The sequence below is a fragment of the Poecile atricapillus genome, chromosome 1, assembly GCF_030490865.1.
Source record: "Poecile atricapillus isolate bPoeAtr1 chromosome 1, bPoeAtr1.hap1, whole genome shotgun sequence".
NCBI lineage: Eukaryota > Metazoa > Chordata > Aves > Passeriformes > Paridae > Poecile > Poecile atricapillus.
Genome location: NC_081249.1, coordinates 31,292,637 through 31,314,080, shown reverse-complemented (window position 1 = coordinate 31,314,080; position 21,444 = coordinate 31,292,637). Strand labels below are relative to the sequence as shown.

Genomic DNA, 21,444 nt, shown 5'->3' with positions numbered 1-21,444 from the left:
TTGATGATCCTGTGAAGCAGTTACATACAAGAAATAATGAGACTCATATTTTAAAAATATAAAGCAAATTTATATATACTAATGATGTTGAGGTGAGTTTTGGTTTCTGGTGTTTCTTTTTTTTCCACAATATAAAATACATACATGTCTTTTCCTGAAGCTTTTTTCTTCTAAAGTAAGGGTCAGCATTTGAAATCCATTTATCCTGAAGCAAACCTGAAGCCCTTTCCAAAATATCCATTCTAAATTCCTATTGCAGAACAGCCATAAGTTACGCACTTCCAAGGGCTTTCTCAAAGTAATTAGTGCATGTGTTCTTTGAAAACAACATCTGATTTGTGTCCATCACACCTATAGGGGGGACTCTGAAACTTAGTTAAAAAATAAACACTTGTGATGACGATGGACACCAGCATCACTTTAATGCTGAAAAGGAATGTCTTTCTCAAATGTGTTTTGACTGGTTCATAAAGAAACTCTTAAATATAACTGTCTATTTTAATAATTAAATGTGTGCTTGGAACAGCAATGTACATACCAAAACAGCAAAGTGGATTTCAGTAATTATGTAAAAACCCGAGGGAACAAAAATTCAGTATTTTTTCTCTTTACAATGTAAGCTGTTTTGAGCATCTAGAGACCAGTCCATCCCTTTATTTAAAACAAAAACCAACGAACCAACCAAATCCAAACATACCTTCAACACTGTTATGCAATTTGTTTTTATGAGGAATATCCTTCAATCTACCTTAATTTTCAAAGATTTTCTACTGAAAGAAATGTATATATTTTCTTACTGCAAAGGATGAGACCCTAGATTACTATTAAGGGACTTTAGTGTTCCGGCTGGAGAACTTCTGCTTGGAAAGAACCTAGAAAGTTTCAGTACAAGAGCTGTCACTAAAATAAGCATTAGAATGTTTCTGTTTACACATCTCTGTTCTCCAGGTGTGATTTAGAACAAGCACCATCTATCTGACTGTTTAATATTCAGCAGGAATCTGACAGCCAGATCTTGCATAAAATAGGGAAAAATGTTACTTTCTGCTCAGTGAAGTGAGCTCAGTTCTCACTTTAAGAGATCCTTGACAGTGTTATCCATGATAATATTCTCAGATCTTAAAAATTAAATATTTAAAGATTTAATAAAAGCTAATTACTGAACTGCAGAAAACACAAATTCAGTTCAGCAAAACATTTGGTGTGGAAAAATAAACTACAGGAACAAGTCAGTGCTCTGTCACAGTGTAATAGATGTGCCATTTATTCAGTCAGAGCTGTGGTCAGTATTTCCATTAAAAAACTTCTTCACTATGAATTTATTATGGGAGTTACTAAGCAGTTACCTCAAACTGACTTGGCAGACAAAATTTCCTTTAAATTCAAAGAGCTCTTCTAATACTTAAAAGAGAAAAAGAAAAAAGAAAAAGCCCGTTGCATCTTTTCACAAACACAAGATTGCTATCAAAAGTGTGGTTTTTACTCTAAATTCCCACCATCAGAAGCATTTCTCCACCAGTTAAGTCTTCCTAATGGTTGGTCCATTTTCCCTTTTCTGTATTTCAATCTGCCAGTCACAGTTTTATTTTTGACTGCCTCACTAAGCATCCTTGAAATATCAGGAAATTTCACTGCTCGACTAGACCTGCACTTGCCAAATTCTGCAGCTGCTGGTCAAGTTATATAGACAAACAAAAACAAGTCCCCAATAACTTGAAGTTACATCTGTAGATCCAATTCACTGACTTCAGGAAGGTAAAATACTGTATTTCTGAGGACACTGTGACAATAGAAGCTAAAAGCCATAATAAACTTTGAAATGGCTTACAACAATAGCTGAATAGGTAGCATCATTCAAACCTGTGGACTTCCTTTGAGGAAGCAACAGAATGCAACACATTTCCTTTCTTCTAAAACTAAATGCATTTCTTCAATAAATAACAGAACAAACAGAAAAAACAGAACAAGGAAAAACCAAAACCAACAAGCCCCAAATCAAGCAACCAAACAAAAAAACCAAACCAACCAACAGAAAAAAAAACCAAACAAACCAAACAAAAAAATCCCACTAAACCAAAAAACCTCCACAAAAAACACACAATCACAAACACCCCCTAGAACAATGACAAAGAAAACCAAACAAAAACCCCCCAACAAAACCCAAAACAAGCCCCACAAACAAAAGAAACCCCAAACCAAACAAGACCCTGAAAAACCCCACTTCTTCCCCCAAAAACCTGAAACATATAATCCTCTACAGCTAAGACTATTCTTAACACAGCAGGTGAACATAACTACCTTAGGCCTGGCTACAATTTTCCAGGCCACAACAATGAACATTATTTTCCCACCTTTTACACAGATAATTAGTACTTTCTCACTCTCCTAGTTCCCTTCAGCATTAAGGTAACAGGAACAAAAAAATGTGTTTTGTCAAGTGTTGGCACAGGAAAAGTATTTTGTCTTTAATCCAAGGAGGTATGGCAGTTATGTTCCTCCACACACGCACCTTGGGAAGCTAACCAGGGAAGTCTTTTAAAGCATAGCAATCAACTGAGAGAGTAATATGACATCTCAAACAACAACCTTGAGTTTCATAGGTCAGACTGGTTTGGAACAACATAGTCACAAGGGAACTACTGATCTTCACTGCTGTGCTAAGCCAAGGTGAAAACTTAGCCTTTGATTATGTACCAAGGTACACAAGTTGACTAATTGGATTCAGTTCAAGACAGCAAAAAGGTCTCCTTCACAAGAAAAACAGCCAGTCAAATTGATTCAAAGAAACTTTGTTCTACCAGGCTATAAGTATTGGCCTAAAAAGATCCCACATAAAGTATGTGAAGTAAGGAGAAAAGGAATCCACTAACATAGCAATACTTATCTAGACATTAAATAAACCATGTATTTTATAAATCTTGAATTACTATGTTGGCAAGACAGTAGCCAGCAAAGCAGCAAATGAGTCTCAATAAAACTAAAGGATGACTAGCAATCAAGTGCTAACTTGATTACCCTTAATTAACCTGACCAGTAGTTGAAAAGAAGTCACCTTTAGTACTCCAACAAATCTCAGATATTTGTATTTTGAAAGCACACATTCCCTTTCTTTTTTGTTGTGTTTTAACATTTTCTAAATAGGTCAACCTGGAATCTTAGCACAGTGACTTTTTTCAAGCCCTAAAGCTACATCTGGAAATTACCCTTCAGAGTCCCCAGCTTCCAGGTCTAGGGACATCCTTATATATTTCAGCAAGACTTCTGATCAGGACAACTAAGGGAACAAGGCCACAGGGCACAACACACTGTACCACATACCATGCTGTACGTACAATTGCTCTGTAATTAGAAACAGACTAACCAAATACAAATAGGACCAATAGGCTTATTTTAAATTCTCTGCATCAGAGAAGCACTGGTTTTGCATTGCATTTTTCAAAAATGCTCCAGATTAAATGAAAAAAAAAAAAAATTTAAAGCAAGACAAAACTTACCATGGTAAAAGAATTAGAGGGAAGACAGTAATGATCACCATTTCAGCTGAACTCCAAATGTCCTACACCATTTCACTTTAGGTTATAACAGCCCCAAATTCTACCTTAAAGCATTCTTGGCACAAGCAACTTCATATGAGACCAACAGCAAGTAATTACTAACCTTTCTACATTGACTGGCTTGTCAAATTTAAAGAGAATATAATCTCCAGCAACTGGTGTGACAGCCCAGAAAAAATCTTCCCCTACGTAGGTTTTTTCTAGCGTATGCCCCTGGTAGACTTTTAAAGATGTCGAAACCTCTGCAGGTGGATTCACGTGGATTTTATGCAGTAATGGTTTCAGGAAGTCTTTATCCTAATTGAAAGACAGACAAACATCATGCTGGTCAGACAACCTTGTTTATTATGTTCCTTTCGCAAGCGGTTACACTTAAACATTGGCATAAGATGGAAAATGAATGCATTACTCATTTTGGGTACAACAGTTCTTATAAAAAAATTAGAAAAAATATCTCCTAGCAAAAATCCACATAAATAAACTGGAGTAGCACTTCTACTTTATAGTAACCAGTCTGTATCAGATTAAATTCCAGCTGGAGCAATACACATCATGCTTGAAAATGCAAGGCAAGAAAAGGCCTGTTTTCTCCATTGCCATAATGTTTTTCATTTAATCAGCCTGCTCTGTAATGGAAGGGAAATATTGTCTACTAACTGTGAGTTTCTGGATCTTCCCTGCTAGAGAAGAGTGGAGGCCAACATGCTGGAAAAGAGAAGGCCTGAAGCGTATCCGTAGGTTAGATTTCTGTCGATCACAATGTTTCTGAAATGGTGGGGAGAAAAGGCAAGGGTGGGATAAAAAACAGAACAACACATTAGTAAAAACCAACACAAGGTAAGAACCTAGGCCTATTTATCCAGTTTTTCTTGTTCTCATTCCAGAAGTCTACCATGACTGCTGTGCAAATGTAATACTGTTCAAGGTCCTTGCACAGAACCTGTTTATTCAACAAGGGCATTTCTTGAGAAATGAAGGACCAAAACAAGAAGTTTATTCCCCATTTGGAACTTTCTCCAAGACAGCTACCCAAGCAGCAACATTCTGCAGAACCTCATAAGTGGTTACGCGTTTAAGTTTATTTGAGGTCTGTTACACAGAGAATGTAGCTAGACTTCTGCATTTTATCCTTAAAGCATCCATCTCCAAAATCTGAAGCAATAACAGCTATAATGCTCCTGAGAACTGTCCCTCTGAAGTTTTTTTTGAGATAAAAAATCTTGGCAGGAAGACTCCAGAACATGCAGTAACCATTATGTACACTATGCTGGCTTTCAGCTCACAAAAATCAACTCATTCATCATCATGAAAACATTTTAGAAGTTTTATAATAAAAACAAACTTACAGCATCTTTCTCAGGGTTACACACTTTCACCCAGAGGATATGGTCCAGGAGCCAATCAATAGGTTTCTCCTTATAAAACATAAATATGAACTCTACAATAAGAGTGATATCTGGAGATTGGAACATTTTACCTGTGGGTGACATTAAGAATAACTGGAGTTACTTTAGATTAAAGATAACATTGTCTTTTGAAATCAGTGAGATAGCAGATGATAACATTTGTGCCAAGACAAGAAATGTTAGCACTGAACAACTTGAAATTTCAATGTTATTAAAGGTCAGTATCTTTCAACTAAATAAAACAACTATTCAAACAAGAACTTGTCATATATCTTGGTGCTATAAAAACATTCAGTGTATATTCTATGTACCACAATCCAGTCTTCTTAAGAAGAGAAATTATCAGTTGGAAAAATTATGAGAAAGAAGAGTTATGGATTGGCATTTATTACTCCCCTTGTCATGTGAAAGTTAAAGCACCTGAGACGAGGAGTATTGCAAGTGTTACCTGCCCAATCACACAATCACAGCTTCTGCAGGTACAAAAAGCAGAGATGCAACACCTACCACTAACTTCAGAACCTTCTGGGCAGGAAATCAGAGGGAAAGAAGGAAGCTACCAGAACATATCCAGAAACAATGCAACTCAAAAAGAGACATCTCGCAGTGACCAGAGTTATTTTCTGCGGGGCATAGGCCATCAGCAGGACTTCTGGATGGCACCATTCTTGGGAATCCTGCAGACTGTGAGGCTTAAAGGAGGCCTTTGCAAAAGAAGGAAACACTATTGATGAAGAAAGTCTATTTAATATCAACATGAGCAATCACCTACATGGTTGTGGAATACTCTTCTCTGGCAGTAAAGGTATCTGAAGGGAAAGGTGGCCAGTACACGGGCTGTTGTGTCAATCTGAATGCAGCACTTCAAAAAGGTGCCTTGCATGAAAACACTACTACCAGAACCAACACAACTGGGAGCAGGGCAGTCCAAGGCTGAAGATAGACTGGCAACTGCTTGTACCAGGGACTGCACTGAAGCATTGGAACTGGCTGCTGAGGGGAATGCTTAAGGCACCATCCCTGGAGGTATTTAAAAGACACGTAGATGTGGCACTTGGGGACATGGGTTAGTGGCAGATTTGGCAGCACTGAGTTAATGGTTTTGACTTGATGATCTTTGAGGTCTTTTCCAACCAAAATGATTCCATGACCACATGCCTGATAAAATCTCAAAGGCAGTTCCAGATTTCAAGGCAGATTCAGAAAACATCACTAGGTTTGCAGATGAAGTCTGAAGTCTTTGCTAGGTTACAATGGAGAAGGCAAGGAAGAAAGACATCACGAAACAATGAATCACTCAGGAAGACCAGCTGAAGTGATTCAGTGATTCCGTTCTGCAGATATTGCTGAGATGTGGGCAGTGCTGGACTAACCAGGGTTGGGCTCTTGGGGTATGTGCATCAATGGATCAGAGTCCAGCAAAAGCTCTTTTCCAGTGCAAGTCTTCTGTCTCTCCACATTTTGGAGTTCCATACAACACACAACACTCTGGCATAGGAGGTGTTTTGAGGGCTTTTTTCCACTTGTCGAGAGGCTGCCATAAGCTTTCTAAGTTCCACCAGTGGTAGAAGTTCTAATATTTTCTCCTACTCTTAGGAAAACCAGCTGGAGTAGATGTTAAGAGGAGATCACTGGAAGAGCCTTGCCCTTTTCAGAAAGCAGGTCTGATGCAATCTCTTTTCTTTATAACTTGTGTGAAATTGGATAAGAACAAAGCCAGTGAAAGAATACTCAATGGAAACTCAGAGGAGTTCGGAGGTGTCTGAGTTAGACTACATCATTATGCCATGCAACGAATATGGAAAAAGCATCTGACTAAAGTACCAATTATTTCACCTGTTAGAATGATGGTATACTCATTACAGTAGACAATTTACACATTGGGGTGGAAAAGTAAATGTGCTAAAACATTAACTGATTTGACATTGCTACATCAAAGTTGTCCCTTACAGAAACTTTCCATCCAGCCCTTTACAAAGCAAAAATATTGTCATCACCTTTAAGTGGCTGTTGCAATGAGGTCCTCAAATAGGTATCTCCACATGAAAATACTCTGTATCTAAAATCTGAAACTCCCACTACACAAGGGACAATTCCTACAGAAAATTGCTAAGTTTTATTCTTAAAAGACTTAAGAAAGATTATATTATCTTTATTAGTACTTTGTTAGTATTTACACACCATATTGTCACATTGTTTAACATTATTTGTGGAACTAAATATTTAAAAATGGGCAGGAAACAATCACATGATTAGTTAAATGTTGTATAAAATAGTCGTGCAGAGTAACAGCTTTCAGCTTGTCACTTCCAACTAAACAGACCCCAATTTTCCTGGTGATACATCTCTGCCTACTGCTTTCCATGGCATAGGGCAGGAGAACAAAAAAAGACAGTAAGCTCTAATAAAACACCAGCTAAAAAATGGGACCAATCAGATGTTTCTGGGATTTTTATGGGACTGGAACCATCATTTCTAGGTGACACTTGTTGAGGCAGTCTGTCAGTCACATCTGTTTCCATAGGAAGTGCACCTTTCCACATTGTGTCAGAGAGATGCACAATACAATGAGAGTGAGAAGACTGAAATATACCCACAATATTGCCTTAATCTCAATGCAAGTCGACTGAAGAGACAGCTTATCCTCTTCCAGGATCTATACACAGCCATGATGCTCTTGAATCCTTTTCTTCTTCTACCGAAGGACAGAAGAATCACATTGACATTTTTTCCCTTGACTAGCTCATCTTCTGAAGAACATAATGTCTTTACTTATCCTCAGTCACAGACCATGTTACTTAGAATTTAGCATGAAGGTACAGGATCCTACAATTAAGTAAACTGAAAACAAGACTGAAGGTAAGAGTAGGAATTTACTCTTATCTAATTTAAGTTTTCCTAACTTTATATAAAACAGGAACAGGATATCACTGAATTATTTACTCCCATATGGCAAACTTATCTAGGCTCAGAGGCAGTTTCCTCTAGGCCAGCACCTATGTCCACTGTTCAGTCAACCACCCAGATTTGGGCAATAATCTAACTGCCATGGTGATGTCACAGGGCACACCAGGGAAAAACAAACAAGCAAACAAATCCCAACCAATCAACCAACCAAGCCATCCTGATACATCCAACTGCAGCTAGTCAGAATAAGTGAGGTAAGCCAACTGTACCTGCACTGCATCTTTAGACCCAAGTGGCCTCTGCATTACACTGCACCGCACCATGGAAGCGTTCAACAGTGGAGACAAAGTCTTCTCATGTTCATTCCTAATGAACACTGGAGCAAAGATATACAGGAAACACTCTGATCCCAAGACAAGCCCTTGTCTTCCTTCAGTAACCAAGGACAGACATCCACATACCACGTACGTTCTGAAATTCTGTCACCACCTTCCACGCACAGTTTACGCAGCACACAGCTTGGCCCCAGCCCCTCATCCCTCTGTATAACATTGCCTCACTCATCTGTCATTTCTGTCTCAGGACACCACCAGCATAACAGTTCTGCCATGGATCCATGTCCCATTTTTTTCCATCAGAACAGGCTTCCTACAGCAGCTCAAAACCAGAGCTCTGTAGTGAAGTCTCTGGCAAAACAGGTCTTCAAAGCTCTGGATCCCTGACTGGCCACACCTAGTCCTTGTAATGGAAGCCAGCCCAGTACAACTCCTACTGCACAGATCCAACACCCAGCCCCTCCGAATCCAAACCAACCAAGCCCTTGCCTGGTCTCTCCTAAGCAAGAGCAGCAGCAGCAGCAGCCTGGCTTCCCTAGGGCACAGCCACAGGCCAAGATCAAGCAGCAGCATTTGCCGAGGTCCTTCTGTCCTGCAGCTCCCATGCAGCAGCACGAGGAAAGTACTGTGAGCCACAGAACCATTGAGACACCATCCAAATCCAACCTACGGATTGCCTGCTGGCCACCCCCAACATGCAGTCACAAATCATCAAGCCAAAGAGACCTAAGCAAAGCATTGCAGTGAACACGCTTCAAACTGCAAACTCTGTGAAAGAATTGAAGCAATGGCTCATCTTGCACCGTGTTCATACACTTGGTGCAGTACATGGGAGACATAAATCCAGGGCACTCTGCTGACAAAACTTCAGAGCTTTTGGATTCTGGGCGCATACAACCTACCACTGTGAAGATACTTCAAAATCTGAAAGAATTAAGAGACAAAGGTAAAATCTTGCTTCATAAAACCCTAGAGATACAAAATGTAGACTTTCTCCCAGTTATTTATCTGTATTGATAAAAATGACCATCAGGACTGAAAAAAACCTGTGGAACACTTTCTGATTTACTGTGCCCTGACAAGACTTCTATTCATTTTTCAGTCCTTTTAAAGGCCATCCTTAGTGAATTATTCTGGCCCTCTCAGTGTTTTTCTGGCAAATACAAGGCACACAAAAAATGAAACACTTTGTTTTCTAGTTCTCTGAACTGCATATATTTAAATCATTCATTTTAATTCTTTCACATGAGCATCACTAATATTGAGTCTAGACCAACAATAATTTTACACCTGCAAGCACATATTCTAGCTATAGCTGATGTTTTCAACGCTTTCCCTGTTAATGATATGCAAATTGCTGGCATTAAAACCAGAATCTCTTTGAAGTTATTTAAAGCTCAAATGTTTGACTTGATCTACTCTTTCCCAAACTTCAACTACGTTCACAGCTTGAGCAAAACTGCAATCAGAACAACTTAAAATAATCAGAACAACAGACCTTAAAACATCAGGGCACAATAAGACCCAGAGGAACTATATAAGACAACCAAAAGGGCATTTCAGACCACTCCATAAATGTTTGTGACAGCTGGTATTATAGCTACGGTGCAAGGATTGCACTTCCTCTGGAAAACACTTTAGCTCACAGGCAGTTGGAAGACAAAGCATTATTCCTCATAAAAAGCTAGTAGAACTTTCCTACATTATGTCACAGGGCTCACAGTGCAAACAAGAATCTAGAAGAGTAAAAGATACATCTCTTTCCACAGAGCTTCTTAAGGAAACAGCATACATCTCACCCATTATTTATTAGATACTTGACAGCACTTAAGACTATGCTTTCAGGATTAAAAAAAACCAAAGGAAGCAACGTCTGTTCCATGGCAGAGGTGGCAGAATTCTATAATCCTGCTGTCAGCCTAAATAGCTACATTTGCCATTTCCTCATGTAGCACTTGCATAAATTAGATTTTCAGTTCAGAAATACACTATGACAAAAAATCCCACATTTTTACCTCGTAAACTTGCAAGCTAATCAAGGTTTCCAACAGCTAACAGTGAATCAGCCACACCTCTCTTTTTGAGAGATTATTTCTAAATCAGTAGCATCTAGACAACAATTGCCCAGAGAAGCTGTGGATGGTTCATCCCTGGAAATATTCAGAGCCAGGCTAGATGGAGCTCTGAGCAACCTGGTCTAGTGGAAAGTGACTCTACCCCTGGCAGGGGGGTTGGATGATCTTTAAGGTCCTTTCCAAGCCAGGTCATTCTATGATTCTGTGAATTGAGTGCTTTACATTCTTTCTTGGACATCTATACATAAAACTGGTCCCCAGTTACAAACTACTGTTATTCTTCCCAAATGGTATCTGCATTACCAAATTACCACAGCATCAGTCTGCATCAAGATCCATAAAGGGATAGCAGAGATGAGGCAAATCTACATTACTTGCATAAAATTTCCAAGCAGTATATGGTTATAGCACACCAATGTGTACCAGAGCAAAAGTTTTAGCTGCTCTTATGAATACTAATTTTTCTTTCAAAACTTAAAAACACGGTAAGTAGCTATATTGGAAGAAGAAAAAAATCTAATTTAATTTTCTCGGTAGAAAAGCAACATTAAGATCTGTAGCCATAGCTAAATGCATCTGAAATTCTACTGATATCATCTGTAAAAGGAGGGAAACAAATATGATACTAGAACAAAGAACAGGGATGCAAGCAGCAGAAGCTAAAAATTAAATTTAGCTACAGCTACTTTCAGAGCCCACACTGCCCAGAAGTATACAGACAGTATAGAAAAACAAGACATTTTTAAACAGTTGTGCTTTTGATAAAGCCAAGTCTCAATACTAAGAACTATCTAGCTACTCCACCAGGCTAAAACACTGTGCCCTCTACTACAGTACAGAGAACAGAAAGGAGGGGGTGAAATACACAAATACTAAACAAGTTAAGCAACCTGAAATACAACTGCACGGAGTAGACAGTGCACGTCCTAAACTGTAAGTTGGTTTTATGCACATTTGATGTGTCATTCTCACAAAGCGGCAATTTTTAAGCGAGCACACTCTACTGCTAAATCAGGCAAATGTAGAATAAATGTAAATTCTATAGCACAGGAACTTCATACAGAATTTACACTTGAAGTGCAATTACGCTGGAGCTAAAACTCAAATTGTGGGCTTAGTCTGGGTTAGTGTTTAACTGTTGATCTACAGTAGAAACAAAATCTTGTCAAATGCTGTATTTAACCAGTCCCCACTAACACATAACAGAATGTTGCAACAAGTTCACCAACCAAGGAGATGTTTTTTTAGGGCAAGATGTCAGTAAACTATTTAAATTCTTATTTCTCCATGCTAGGCAGCATAACTTCCTATTTCTCCCACCTCTAAGGCCACAGAACCAAACCCATAGTTATTTCAGCAACAGTGTATCTCTGATGGTAGCCCAAAGCAATTAGATGATGGCCAGGAGTATATGTAGACTTGACTCCGCCCATTTCCTTTCTTCCTCCCCATTGTTTCTGTAGCTTAAACTGGCAAGCAAGGCTACAAAGTACCATTCTGTACCCTAACATAGCATGTAGGAGGGATAATAATTGTTTTCCTTTCTACTCCAGGAACCTCTGAGACCCCCAAAGTTGGGGAACTATTGCACACCTGATGCTGAGCTGGAAACAGGATGGCACTCAATCAAGTAATGCTAACATTCTCAGTTCAGCCATTATGGGTCACTGAGCTAAAAATGAAGCCTGGTTAGTAGATCCAAAGGAAAGAGAACAACAAGAATTTCCTAGACAATGACAGGACTCAGGGCTGCACTTTTATCTGTTACCCATAGGGTTTTCTTTCTGTTCTGAACTCAACTTACAGCCTTCATATTGGAATCATTTGTGATGACCACAGGAATCTCCAAAGTCTGCCTCAGACTTGTCCTTGCATATGTCCAGCTTGCTGCTTTTAAAAAGACCATGACACATCAGTGCAGTAATGAAATACCCTTTTGATTTGTAAAATCCCTTCAAAACTTCTCTATCATTGCTTTTCTGTTAAGTCTAGTATCTCTCCATGAAAATATATTACTGCAAGAACAAAGAACCATAATTTCCAGAGTACCCAGGCAGTCAACTCACAGTCTGAGACCCTGCATTAACTCCTCTCACTGTTGTTCATTGCAAAGGACAGACTGACTGCATCTAGGAAATAGCAGGTTATCATAACTTCTCCTTCATGAAGTAGAAAGATGGAGATAGAACAGGCTTTGCAACAAACTGATGCCTGCTAATTCTTGGAAATTTTGGCACAAACACCAATGAATTTCTTTTAGGTGGAGTTAATTTTCATTAGCTAATTTCATTTCTAGTTTTTCTTTACTTCAGTCAGTTATGTTTTAATTACATTCTCATTTTAACAGCAACTAAATTAAAAATAAGTCATGCCTTGCAGTTTGATTGTTAGTATTTTTATGAATTAACTTTTGGTTTAAAAATGCCCTTTTCCAACAGTTTGAGTTTACCTCTGTCATACAAAAGTATATGAAATAAACGAGGGGCAAAAGAAACAAACATGAGCTAAACCAGAGTTCCTAAAAAAGGCAATGAATTTCTACTTTTTGGTCTATTTCCAGCAAAAGAAGATAGCTTGGAAGTCAGATCACTATTAATTCACAGTCTGAGTATGAATGTGTTCTTTCAAACTGCAAAAGTGAACATTTCCTTACCAATGAAACCCAGCTGAGAAAATTCTAGAATCATCCAATCTTCAGAAGCGAGCTGAAGCGCAAAATTTTTTATTGTGCTGAAATAATTCTGCTTGACAACAATGTCATCTTCAAGCTAGAGGAAGGTAGAAGTGATATCAATATTAAAAAAAAGCACTAGCAAAGCAATAGAAAAAAGTACAGCTAGGAAATACTGACTTAATTTGCTAACACATAGCCATGTATTTCTAACGCTAGCACAGATGTAAAACAGACACCATAGCCTGGAATAATTATTTTAGGGATCAGTCTGTCTACTTGTGGAGAACTAATACAAAATCCTTCTGTAGTAAGAATCCACAAACACATCTTGACTTCTTACTTTAGAACACTACTTTTCCAGCTTGTTTCTTCAAAGGAAAAATCATCCATGAAATAATGTTAGTCTAAGTGGTATCATCAGAACAAGTTCAATATCTGTATTATTTGTACAGAAATGTGAGTGTTTACTCACAAATGTAAGAGCACTGAAAGACTTTCTCCTCTGAGACAAGAGGCTAAGAGACACAATATCTGCAGAGGTAGGATTCATTTCACCTGTCCTACAGAAGCACAGGGGCCTAGTCCATAATCACCTAGTCCAGGCTGCAGAACTGCCAACACGGGGTGCTGCAATCCCTTTAATTCACAGTAAGTGCAGGTCATTGCTGCACTAGGGACCCTGCTTCTCCTGTCCTTTCTCACAGTGCAGTCATGCCCTCCCCCTTGTGCTGGCACTAATATTTGTGCCACTTCCAGTATCAAACCAGACTGTCACATGTTATTGGCTCTGCAGCTTCCCAGAGAGCTGAGACTCCAACAGCTCTCAGAGAGGAGTCAGCATAGCTTTGTGAAAACTAGATGAGATGTGTGGGACTTTACACCCCAAGGACACAGGCACCAAATCTAAATAAAGATCATTAGTGCAGTTACTAAATCTGCAATACCTGTAGGTAAGATTTCTACTTCAAAGCAGAAACACATGATAGGAATAATTCTGAGCTAAACTGAAGAACTGCTTAACTCTGTTGTTGGAAATCTCTTAAAGAAGAGAAAAAAAATCCCATGTCTATACACAACTGTCATATTAAAGTGACACTGCACTTTTAAAAGAAAATAAAAACAGATTTTAGCTTCATTTCCACTAAAAACTACGCTGGCTTTTTTTTTTTTTTTTTTTTTCCTAGGCAACTCAACAATAATTCATTTTGAGGACAAGGGAAAAACAGTGTTTAAGCTGCTTGGATTCCTTCTTTTTTTTTTTCCTAGGCATCTTAAGAGAAGTGACATAGGATAAATAACTTTCTACTTCAGAGACAGTGAGACAGTGTCCTCCTCAAATTACTTCTCCATATACCATAACTACCATACTTAATGCCCTCTTTAAATGATGGGATCAAGTTCTCTGTTCTGTGTTGGTCCTTCTGATGTGTCCAACAACATAATTTCTGGAGACTCATTTGAAAACTTGTCTCAAAATAAAGAAGAGAAATTTACCTGAATGTAATAAACCCCCTTTTTCTGGGCATACATCATAAGAAAACAATAATCCAAGTTTTGTTTTGTTCTCCATCTGAAATTAAATTGAAAGCTTAAGGTTTATGAAAAAAGGTTATTTCAATACATACTGACAATATAAAGTAAAGTTCATTATGAAGAATGACATGTTAGTGAAATGTTAGGACAGCTGCTTTTGGCACTGTTTCCTCAGGAAATCCACCGTCTCAAAAAAAAAAAAAGGAACAAAGCTTTCACATTATGCTTTAATACAGACATCAAATTGGTTTAACTTAAACCTGACTTTGTGACAACTACCATAGCTTTCACTACAAACACATGTGCATTTAAAATAGTAATTCAACAAGAACTACTGGGTTTTACCCTGTATTTCACGATGAAAAACAGCAAATGAAAGAGTCCACATACAGGAATAAAAGTATATCAAAAGTCTCAGTTCTCCTCCCAAAATTTAACACTAAATAGATTCAATCAAGCATAGGCTCTGATCATGCACAGAACAGCATGTAGCTAGGAATGAGATGGATTCACAGAGCACTTTTAGCATCCCCACACTTGCAAGAATTACAGTAAGAAAACATTTCAAGAATTCACATCCCACTTGCCGTTTTATAAACAACAAAAGTGTGGGTGTGGGAGGAGATGGGAAAAGATCTGGGGGAATAAACCTACCTCACTCTCTCCTTTGAGTCTCCAAATGTTTCTTTCAAGTTTGTCAAGTCAGGATAATATGTTGCAGGAGGGGCTATTACTTCCACCAAGCCAGAACTGATCTCTGTAGAAAACCTGTCAACAGAAACATTCTGAAGTCACTCAGAGAGATTCTGAGTCCTGCAGTTCCTGCTCACTTTCTGTTGGAACAGTTATTGTGTCTGGTTATGAGGACTGGCTCAAATGAGGCATGTAAAAGAACAGTAGTATAGAAAAAACTGTTGTTTTCCTTAGCATGTCCTTCAGAGCACTATTGCCTCTTGCCAATCAGAATCAAACTGCATTCTAAACATTTTTTTGGTGTTTTCTCAGAACCTAGTAATTTTTTTCTGCAGTTCTCTTTGAACATAGAGAATAAAAGGCCCTAACACAGATGTCACAAATTTCTGTTCATGTTTAAATAATCCCATCTATTTATGGTGCATCAAATAATTTAATCCCACTTACTGTTTTACAGTTTGACTGAAATCACTGCTTCTTAATTTGTTATCTCTTACTTTTTTATTCAGAAGTCCAAAGCTCCACAAAACAAAAAGGCATGATCTCTTATTTTCAGAATATTTTTAATTGCTTATTACAACCTGACTTAGTTTATCATCAATAACTAAGAAATCCCCAAATAAAACTACAACTTACTCTCTTTCCAGGCTTGCAACAACACTGTTAACATAATCAAGATCAGTCTGGGGAAAACAAACAAAAAAATTAATAGATTAGTTGATAGTTCTGGAGTTACATGTCAAAAGAACAAAGTAAAATAAACATTGCTGGTGGTTGTCCTTGAAAATCACTTTCATTGTGTAAGATATTGGAGCAATACAAGAAAGAATACATCACACATGTAACTATGTCTTATCTCTAATATGAGAATTTTTTTTGTAAACAGAGAAGAATAATTATATCATATCTGCACTTAACAGAAAATTGTTAAAACTCACACTCTTGATGACAAAATGATTGCAGAGTGTTTGTGTAGGAAGAACTTCAAATTGTTGTTCTACAATAATAATAATAATAATAACATATACGAGAATACTACCAATGAAATCATTCTGGAAAACAGTGCATTGAACACACACACACACATACATTCTTCTTTCAAAAGAATCTCCTAAGCTTTGCATTTAAAGTAAATGCCCTAACCACAGACAGCAGTGAGCCTGCTGCCTTTTTGCTTAGGATCATTTATTTGCATCAGAGACTAAACTTGAGGGACTACCAATCCTATCAATCACTCAGTTCTCATACATGCAACAATTCTAAAAATTACTTGTTGGTGAAAATACAAATCATGACATTCTAGAAAAGTCTAGATCATCTAAATTGCTAGCACTGGACAATTATTCAACCTGGCTGCACACATGCATTCCAAGAAAAAAGAATCTGTGAACTCATAAATGTGACTGAAACCCCTGGTCTTTGTTATACTTACTAATCTACTGATTTGACATACTGTTTACATTTTTGAAAAGAATAGTCTACAAATCAACCCGGATTCTGGCTCATGAGGATTCTGGAGAAAGAGTTGTTTTTGAAATGCCAGAAACAAAGGAACAGTTCATATTTTTTTCTGATGAATTTGTAACACAGGATATCATTAAAGGATTATACACAGAGAATAAATCCCTCCGTACCCTTTCTACAAAACTGCTAATCTTGTTGGATAAAGGTGCTCACCCTTCGTTCTTAAAAAAAAAATCACCATTTCTATTTTTAAAGATATATTTTTATGAAATCAAGCATAATGCTAGTGATGCATGCTATTCAAAAAGGACAACAACAGCAGTGAATTTCTTCCAAAAGCAGGTTTTTAATACCACAAGAACATGTAAGTAGAAAGCATTTCTCATAATTTTGTCATACATATTTCCTCCCTAAGTGCTGGGGCAGAAGTTCTAGAAAGGTGGTACGGTGCTCACAATTTAAAACTCATCTCGCACTGAGTTCCATGCAAGGAGATTCACAAGTCCATATGGACCTTTATATATCACTGTTTAAATACTTTTATGGATTGCTCATACACATTTAATAGAATGGACTTGGACATGATTTTTCTGTTTTGTGTAACCATTGCAAATCACAGTAACCTAATGACTATCTAAAAATAATTTTAGTATATCCATCTTTAACTGAAGCATTTCTTTTTCTCTCTTTTCAAAACCTTTTAAACGTTAAAAATACAGAAACTGCAGTTCAATCATCATGTGAAAAGACAAAAATTTGCATTTCAGTTGGAATGCCCAATTTCAATTACCCAGTCCAGCATTAGGAACTCCAACACTTCTAATACAGTCCATACCACAACTGCATAGAAAAATATAGGAGATATATATATATATATATATACATACACACACTCAGCAGAAATACAACTAGTTTCTATTCAGTTTTCTAGAGACTAAAATAAATGCCAAACCTCATGCCAACTGGAATCATATATTTGATCGCAAGGCCCTGCCTTATTGCACAACTCCTTAATGGGAACATAGTATTGACCTATTTTCCAGTCTACCACGAAGCCTTGCTACTGCTTGTAAAACCAAGGTTACCTGCAGTAACCTTGTTACTGCTTGTAAAAACAGAAAACATCACAATCAGAAAAAAAAAAGTCCAGAATAAGAGTGTTTTTTCCCTATTTCCCACTATTTCTTTGCATGCTTCAATGAAAGGCTGGCAGTTTCCCCAGTCAGAACTGCAATCACAATAGGCTCAAATTTAAAAGATGCAGCTTGAAGTCTTCCAACCTCCTACTGTAGTCTTGGCTGTCACAAAAAGTTAAGGTTTAGTCTAGCTGCTATGAACATAAGATACAGAAAATACCACTGCTGGCTTAATAGGCAATCTTTACTTTTCAATCAGCAATCACTGTATCACTGTAATGAAAAAGAAGATGACACTTTTAGAATGAAAAATTAGAATGCAGATTAGAAGAGTTGATGTCACTTTTCACATGATCAAGTGCATTAAAACACTGGTATTCTGCCATAATTTTTAAATATGCAGTTGTATTTATATCTACCAGCAGCTTATGAGATTGAGAAGCAGGACTTCAATGCAAAGCCCTTCCCCTCAGATTGACGACTGTCCTCTTCCCAGATCATAACTTCAAGAGACAATCAACTCCTCCCATTGCCCAGTCTAACACTAAATAGGATCTTTGCCAATACCCTTTGGAACGGACATGTCCCAAGAAGGTGGCACTTTTAAGTTAATTCACACAGCATCATGAAATAAGTATGAGAATACACAACAAATTTCATCAAGCTGTGACTACACCCACGGGAAGAGTTAAGTAGACAAAATTTTGCAGGATAGCAATGGAAGGAAATCTGGAATAGCTAAATTAAATCTAAGAATCTATCAAGCAGTATCAATAAATTCAGTCAGCAGCTTAAAAGCAACAGGAAAAAAAAAATCCATTATTAATCAAAATCTATTCTCCATTTTAAAGGAATTAAGTGTTTACTGCCTTGACAATGCAAGATACAAGGTCCTCTTTATCAACCTGAAGGACACAAGACTGCTCATTTCCAAGAATCTTAAACAGGACAAGACAAATCCAGATTAATACAAAGAAGCCACTAAGAAAGAAAATGGGTTACCTGTCCTTTAGGCTTCTAGTGAAAATCATCTGGTAGATAACAGGTCAACTTTGGAGTGGACCTGACCAATTTAAAATCTATTTCATGGTATCAGTGCTGCTTGTAACTACTGAAATTAAATGTTGCTGGTGATCACAATGATACCAGTTATGAATGCTTTTGTCTATCAAATCCAAAGGCATTACTAAAATTACAATTTTTTCTTACTAAAACTCCTATGACTGAAGAGTAAAAGAAATCCCTAGGAATTCTGGACCCATAAAAAAGAAGAACAAATTAACATTTTAAGACTAAATCCCTTTAAAGCAAGTAAGAACAAAATTCTGTTAGGCCTCTTCTGTTAGAGTTAACATTTCCAGCCACAAAGATGCATCTTATCAATGACTCACATGAAGCCTTACAAACAACTTTGTCCTGGTGAGTGGATCTCTGAGAACAGGGACGGTTATTTTAGCATGAGCAGTTCAAGTCTTTTGGCCTGTTCTTTCTTCCTAGTCACATGAAATTACTGATCTTCAAGAGAATGCAAAACACTTGAAGTAAGACTTCTTCCCTTACTCACAGCAGACCAAGGCTGGATCCCCATCAGCACTTTGCTTCCAGCAAAGGCAGCAGTGAAAAGATACAAAATTAAGAATAAGAACAAGATAAGCACATACAGCACCCCCTCCTGCTACCATCCACGCTCCAACTACTTTCAGTTCAGGTTACTTCCTGAGACAGATGTGATTTTGTGTATTTAATATTCCTCAGTAGACTCATCTTCAAGGTACCTCATTAGCATCCCCTTGAGCCTATCTAAACTTTCAATAAGAAAAGAAGGTTCTAGTTTACAAGATCTGTGGAGTTTCATAAGCCAGTGAACATGGCTGTTTCTAAGGTTTAATTCTTTACATCAACAATTTTGATGAGAAATGTATGCGGAATACTTTGATAAATCTCTCTTTATAAATGGCCTCAGTCTGTTGTAGAACAAACTAAAGTTGCAGATCGCCAGTGAAATAAATGTTAAATTGTTAAGATTTCTTCTGTTTTTGTAAAATACTGTACTGCAATTGTCTAAAGTGCTTTTCTATAGTGCCGGTGAGGCTGCACATCAAGCTTGTGATTATTCTAACATTTGTCTGAACAGACATCATTATTCTCAACAAATGCAGAAAGAACCAGAGCAGCAGTGAACTTCCCAGTCTTCTTTATTGATTTTTATGAGTGAGTGTGTGCACAGCAAAGCAGCAGAATACATTAGCCAGCAGACAAAATGAGATGTTAGAAAGCTCTGATGAACAGCTAGCCAAATGTCCTACAAAACCAAGATTTCTACTTTTAAGAATCAACCCTTTCATACGGTTAAATCTTGACTTCATAACCTCAAGAATGACAGAAGGTAAACTGTTTCTAAAAATGTAAGAAAAACCATAGCATCTTTAAAATTGTTTTAAAATTATTTTAAATTATAATATTAAATTTATTTACTGTCCTAAGTGGTAGATGCATAGAAAAAAAAAAAAAAAATGCAACCATAGAATCTCTCAAGCTAAAAAAGACCCAAAAGGATCAACAGGACCAACATGCAGCTCCTGAAATGACTACCTAAAACTAAACCATATGACTAAAGGCATCATCCAAATGCTTCTTGAACTCTGACAAGCATGGTGCCATGACCACTTACACTGGCAGCCTATTCCTGTGACTGACCACTCGGCGAAGAAACTTTTCCTAGTGTCCAGTCTCAACTTCCTGGGATGCAGCTTCACACCATTTTCATATGTCCTGTCTCTGGTCACCAGAGAAAGGACATCAGCATCTCCCTCTCCACTGGCCACCTCAAGGAAGCTGTAGACTGTGATGAAGTCACCTCTCAGTCTTCTCCTCTAAGTTTAACAAACCAAGAGACCTCAGCTGCTCCCCCAAAGTCTTGCCCTTGAGGCCTTTCAGCATCTTGGAAATTTATCTAGACCGTTAGATTATCCAGATCTCAACTCTTAATAGAGGTAAGTCTTACATAATTCAAGAATACCTTTCAAAGAATGAAAAAATCCCTGAGAAACAAGCATGCTAATCTGCATAGTGTGATCATTTAATTGCTTACTAATTACAATTTTTTTTGATCTTTCATCATCCCATAGAATAGGAGTGGGATAATTTTATCACATATTTCATTTGACAATATAAAATTACAGTCTTCAGAAAAGGCAAACTTCTCATTGAAATAGTAAAAGTACATATAAGTATCATTACCTATATACAAGGCACAAAATTTTCATAGGAAAAATCAGCCACTTTGGCATTTGAACTATTTTGGGATATTTATGCAGTGAAGACAAAGCCCTAAGGAATAGAAGTGCAGTGGCTTCCAGTGGTTGCAGTAGTGTATGTATATAAGCAAAACCTGTGGAAAAAGGTAGTATCATATTTTAGAGTTCAACAAATGCAGCTGAAAAAAATTATATTCAGGAATACAGTGTCTTCTTTCGAATCTGAAGCAGTGAGCTAAAGTTAAATACAGGAACTTGAGACCAAGATGCAAAGCAAGAAACGGGAATGAGAATACTGTCATAACATAACCAGCTAATGTTACATAAGCAAAATGCAGCCTGTGTCCTACATGAGCTAATGACTTCATCTCTCCCTTACTGAAATTCTCCCCTCTACCACACAGGCAAGC

The 21,444-nt window shown here is 37.5% G+C and overlaps 1 protein-coding gene across 4 annotated transcripts in view; it reads right to left on the bottom strand.

Moving 5' to 3' along the window:
• The window catches only part of MGAT4A (alpha-1,3-mannosyl-glycoprotein 4-beta-N-acetylglucosaminyltransferase A), a 73,274-nt gene that overhangs the window by 13,424 nt on the left and 38,406 nt on the right, over positions 1 to 21,444 (bottom strand). For all 4 annotated transcript variants that reach the window (XM_058829766.1, XM_058829767.1, XM_058829770.1 and 1 more), the window contains 7 exons: positions 15,814 to 15,860; positions 15,139 to 15,252; positions 14,446 to 14,521; positions 12,931 to 13,045; positions 4,901 to 5,031; positions 4,212 to 4,319; positions 3,658 to 3,851 (listed from right to left, as the gene is read on the bottom strand). In XM_058829766.1, coding sequence (XP_058685749.1) covers positions 3,658 to 3,851; positions 4,212 to 4,319; positions 4,901 to 5,031; positions 12,931 to 13,045; positions 14,446 to 14,521; positions 15,139 to 15,252; positions 15,814 to 15,860 — 785 coding nt within the window. The remainder of the gene's footprint in view (positions 1 to 3,657; positions 3,852 to 4,211; positions 4,320 to 4,900; positions 5,032 to 12,930; positions 13,046 to 14,445; positions 14,522 to 15,138; positions 15,253 to 15,813; positions 15,861 to 21,444) is intronic.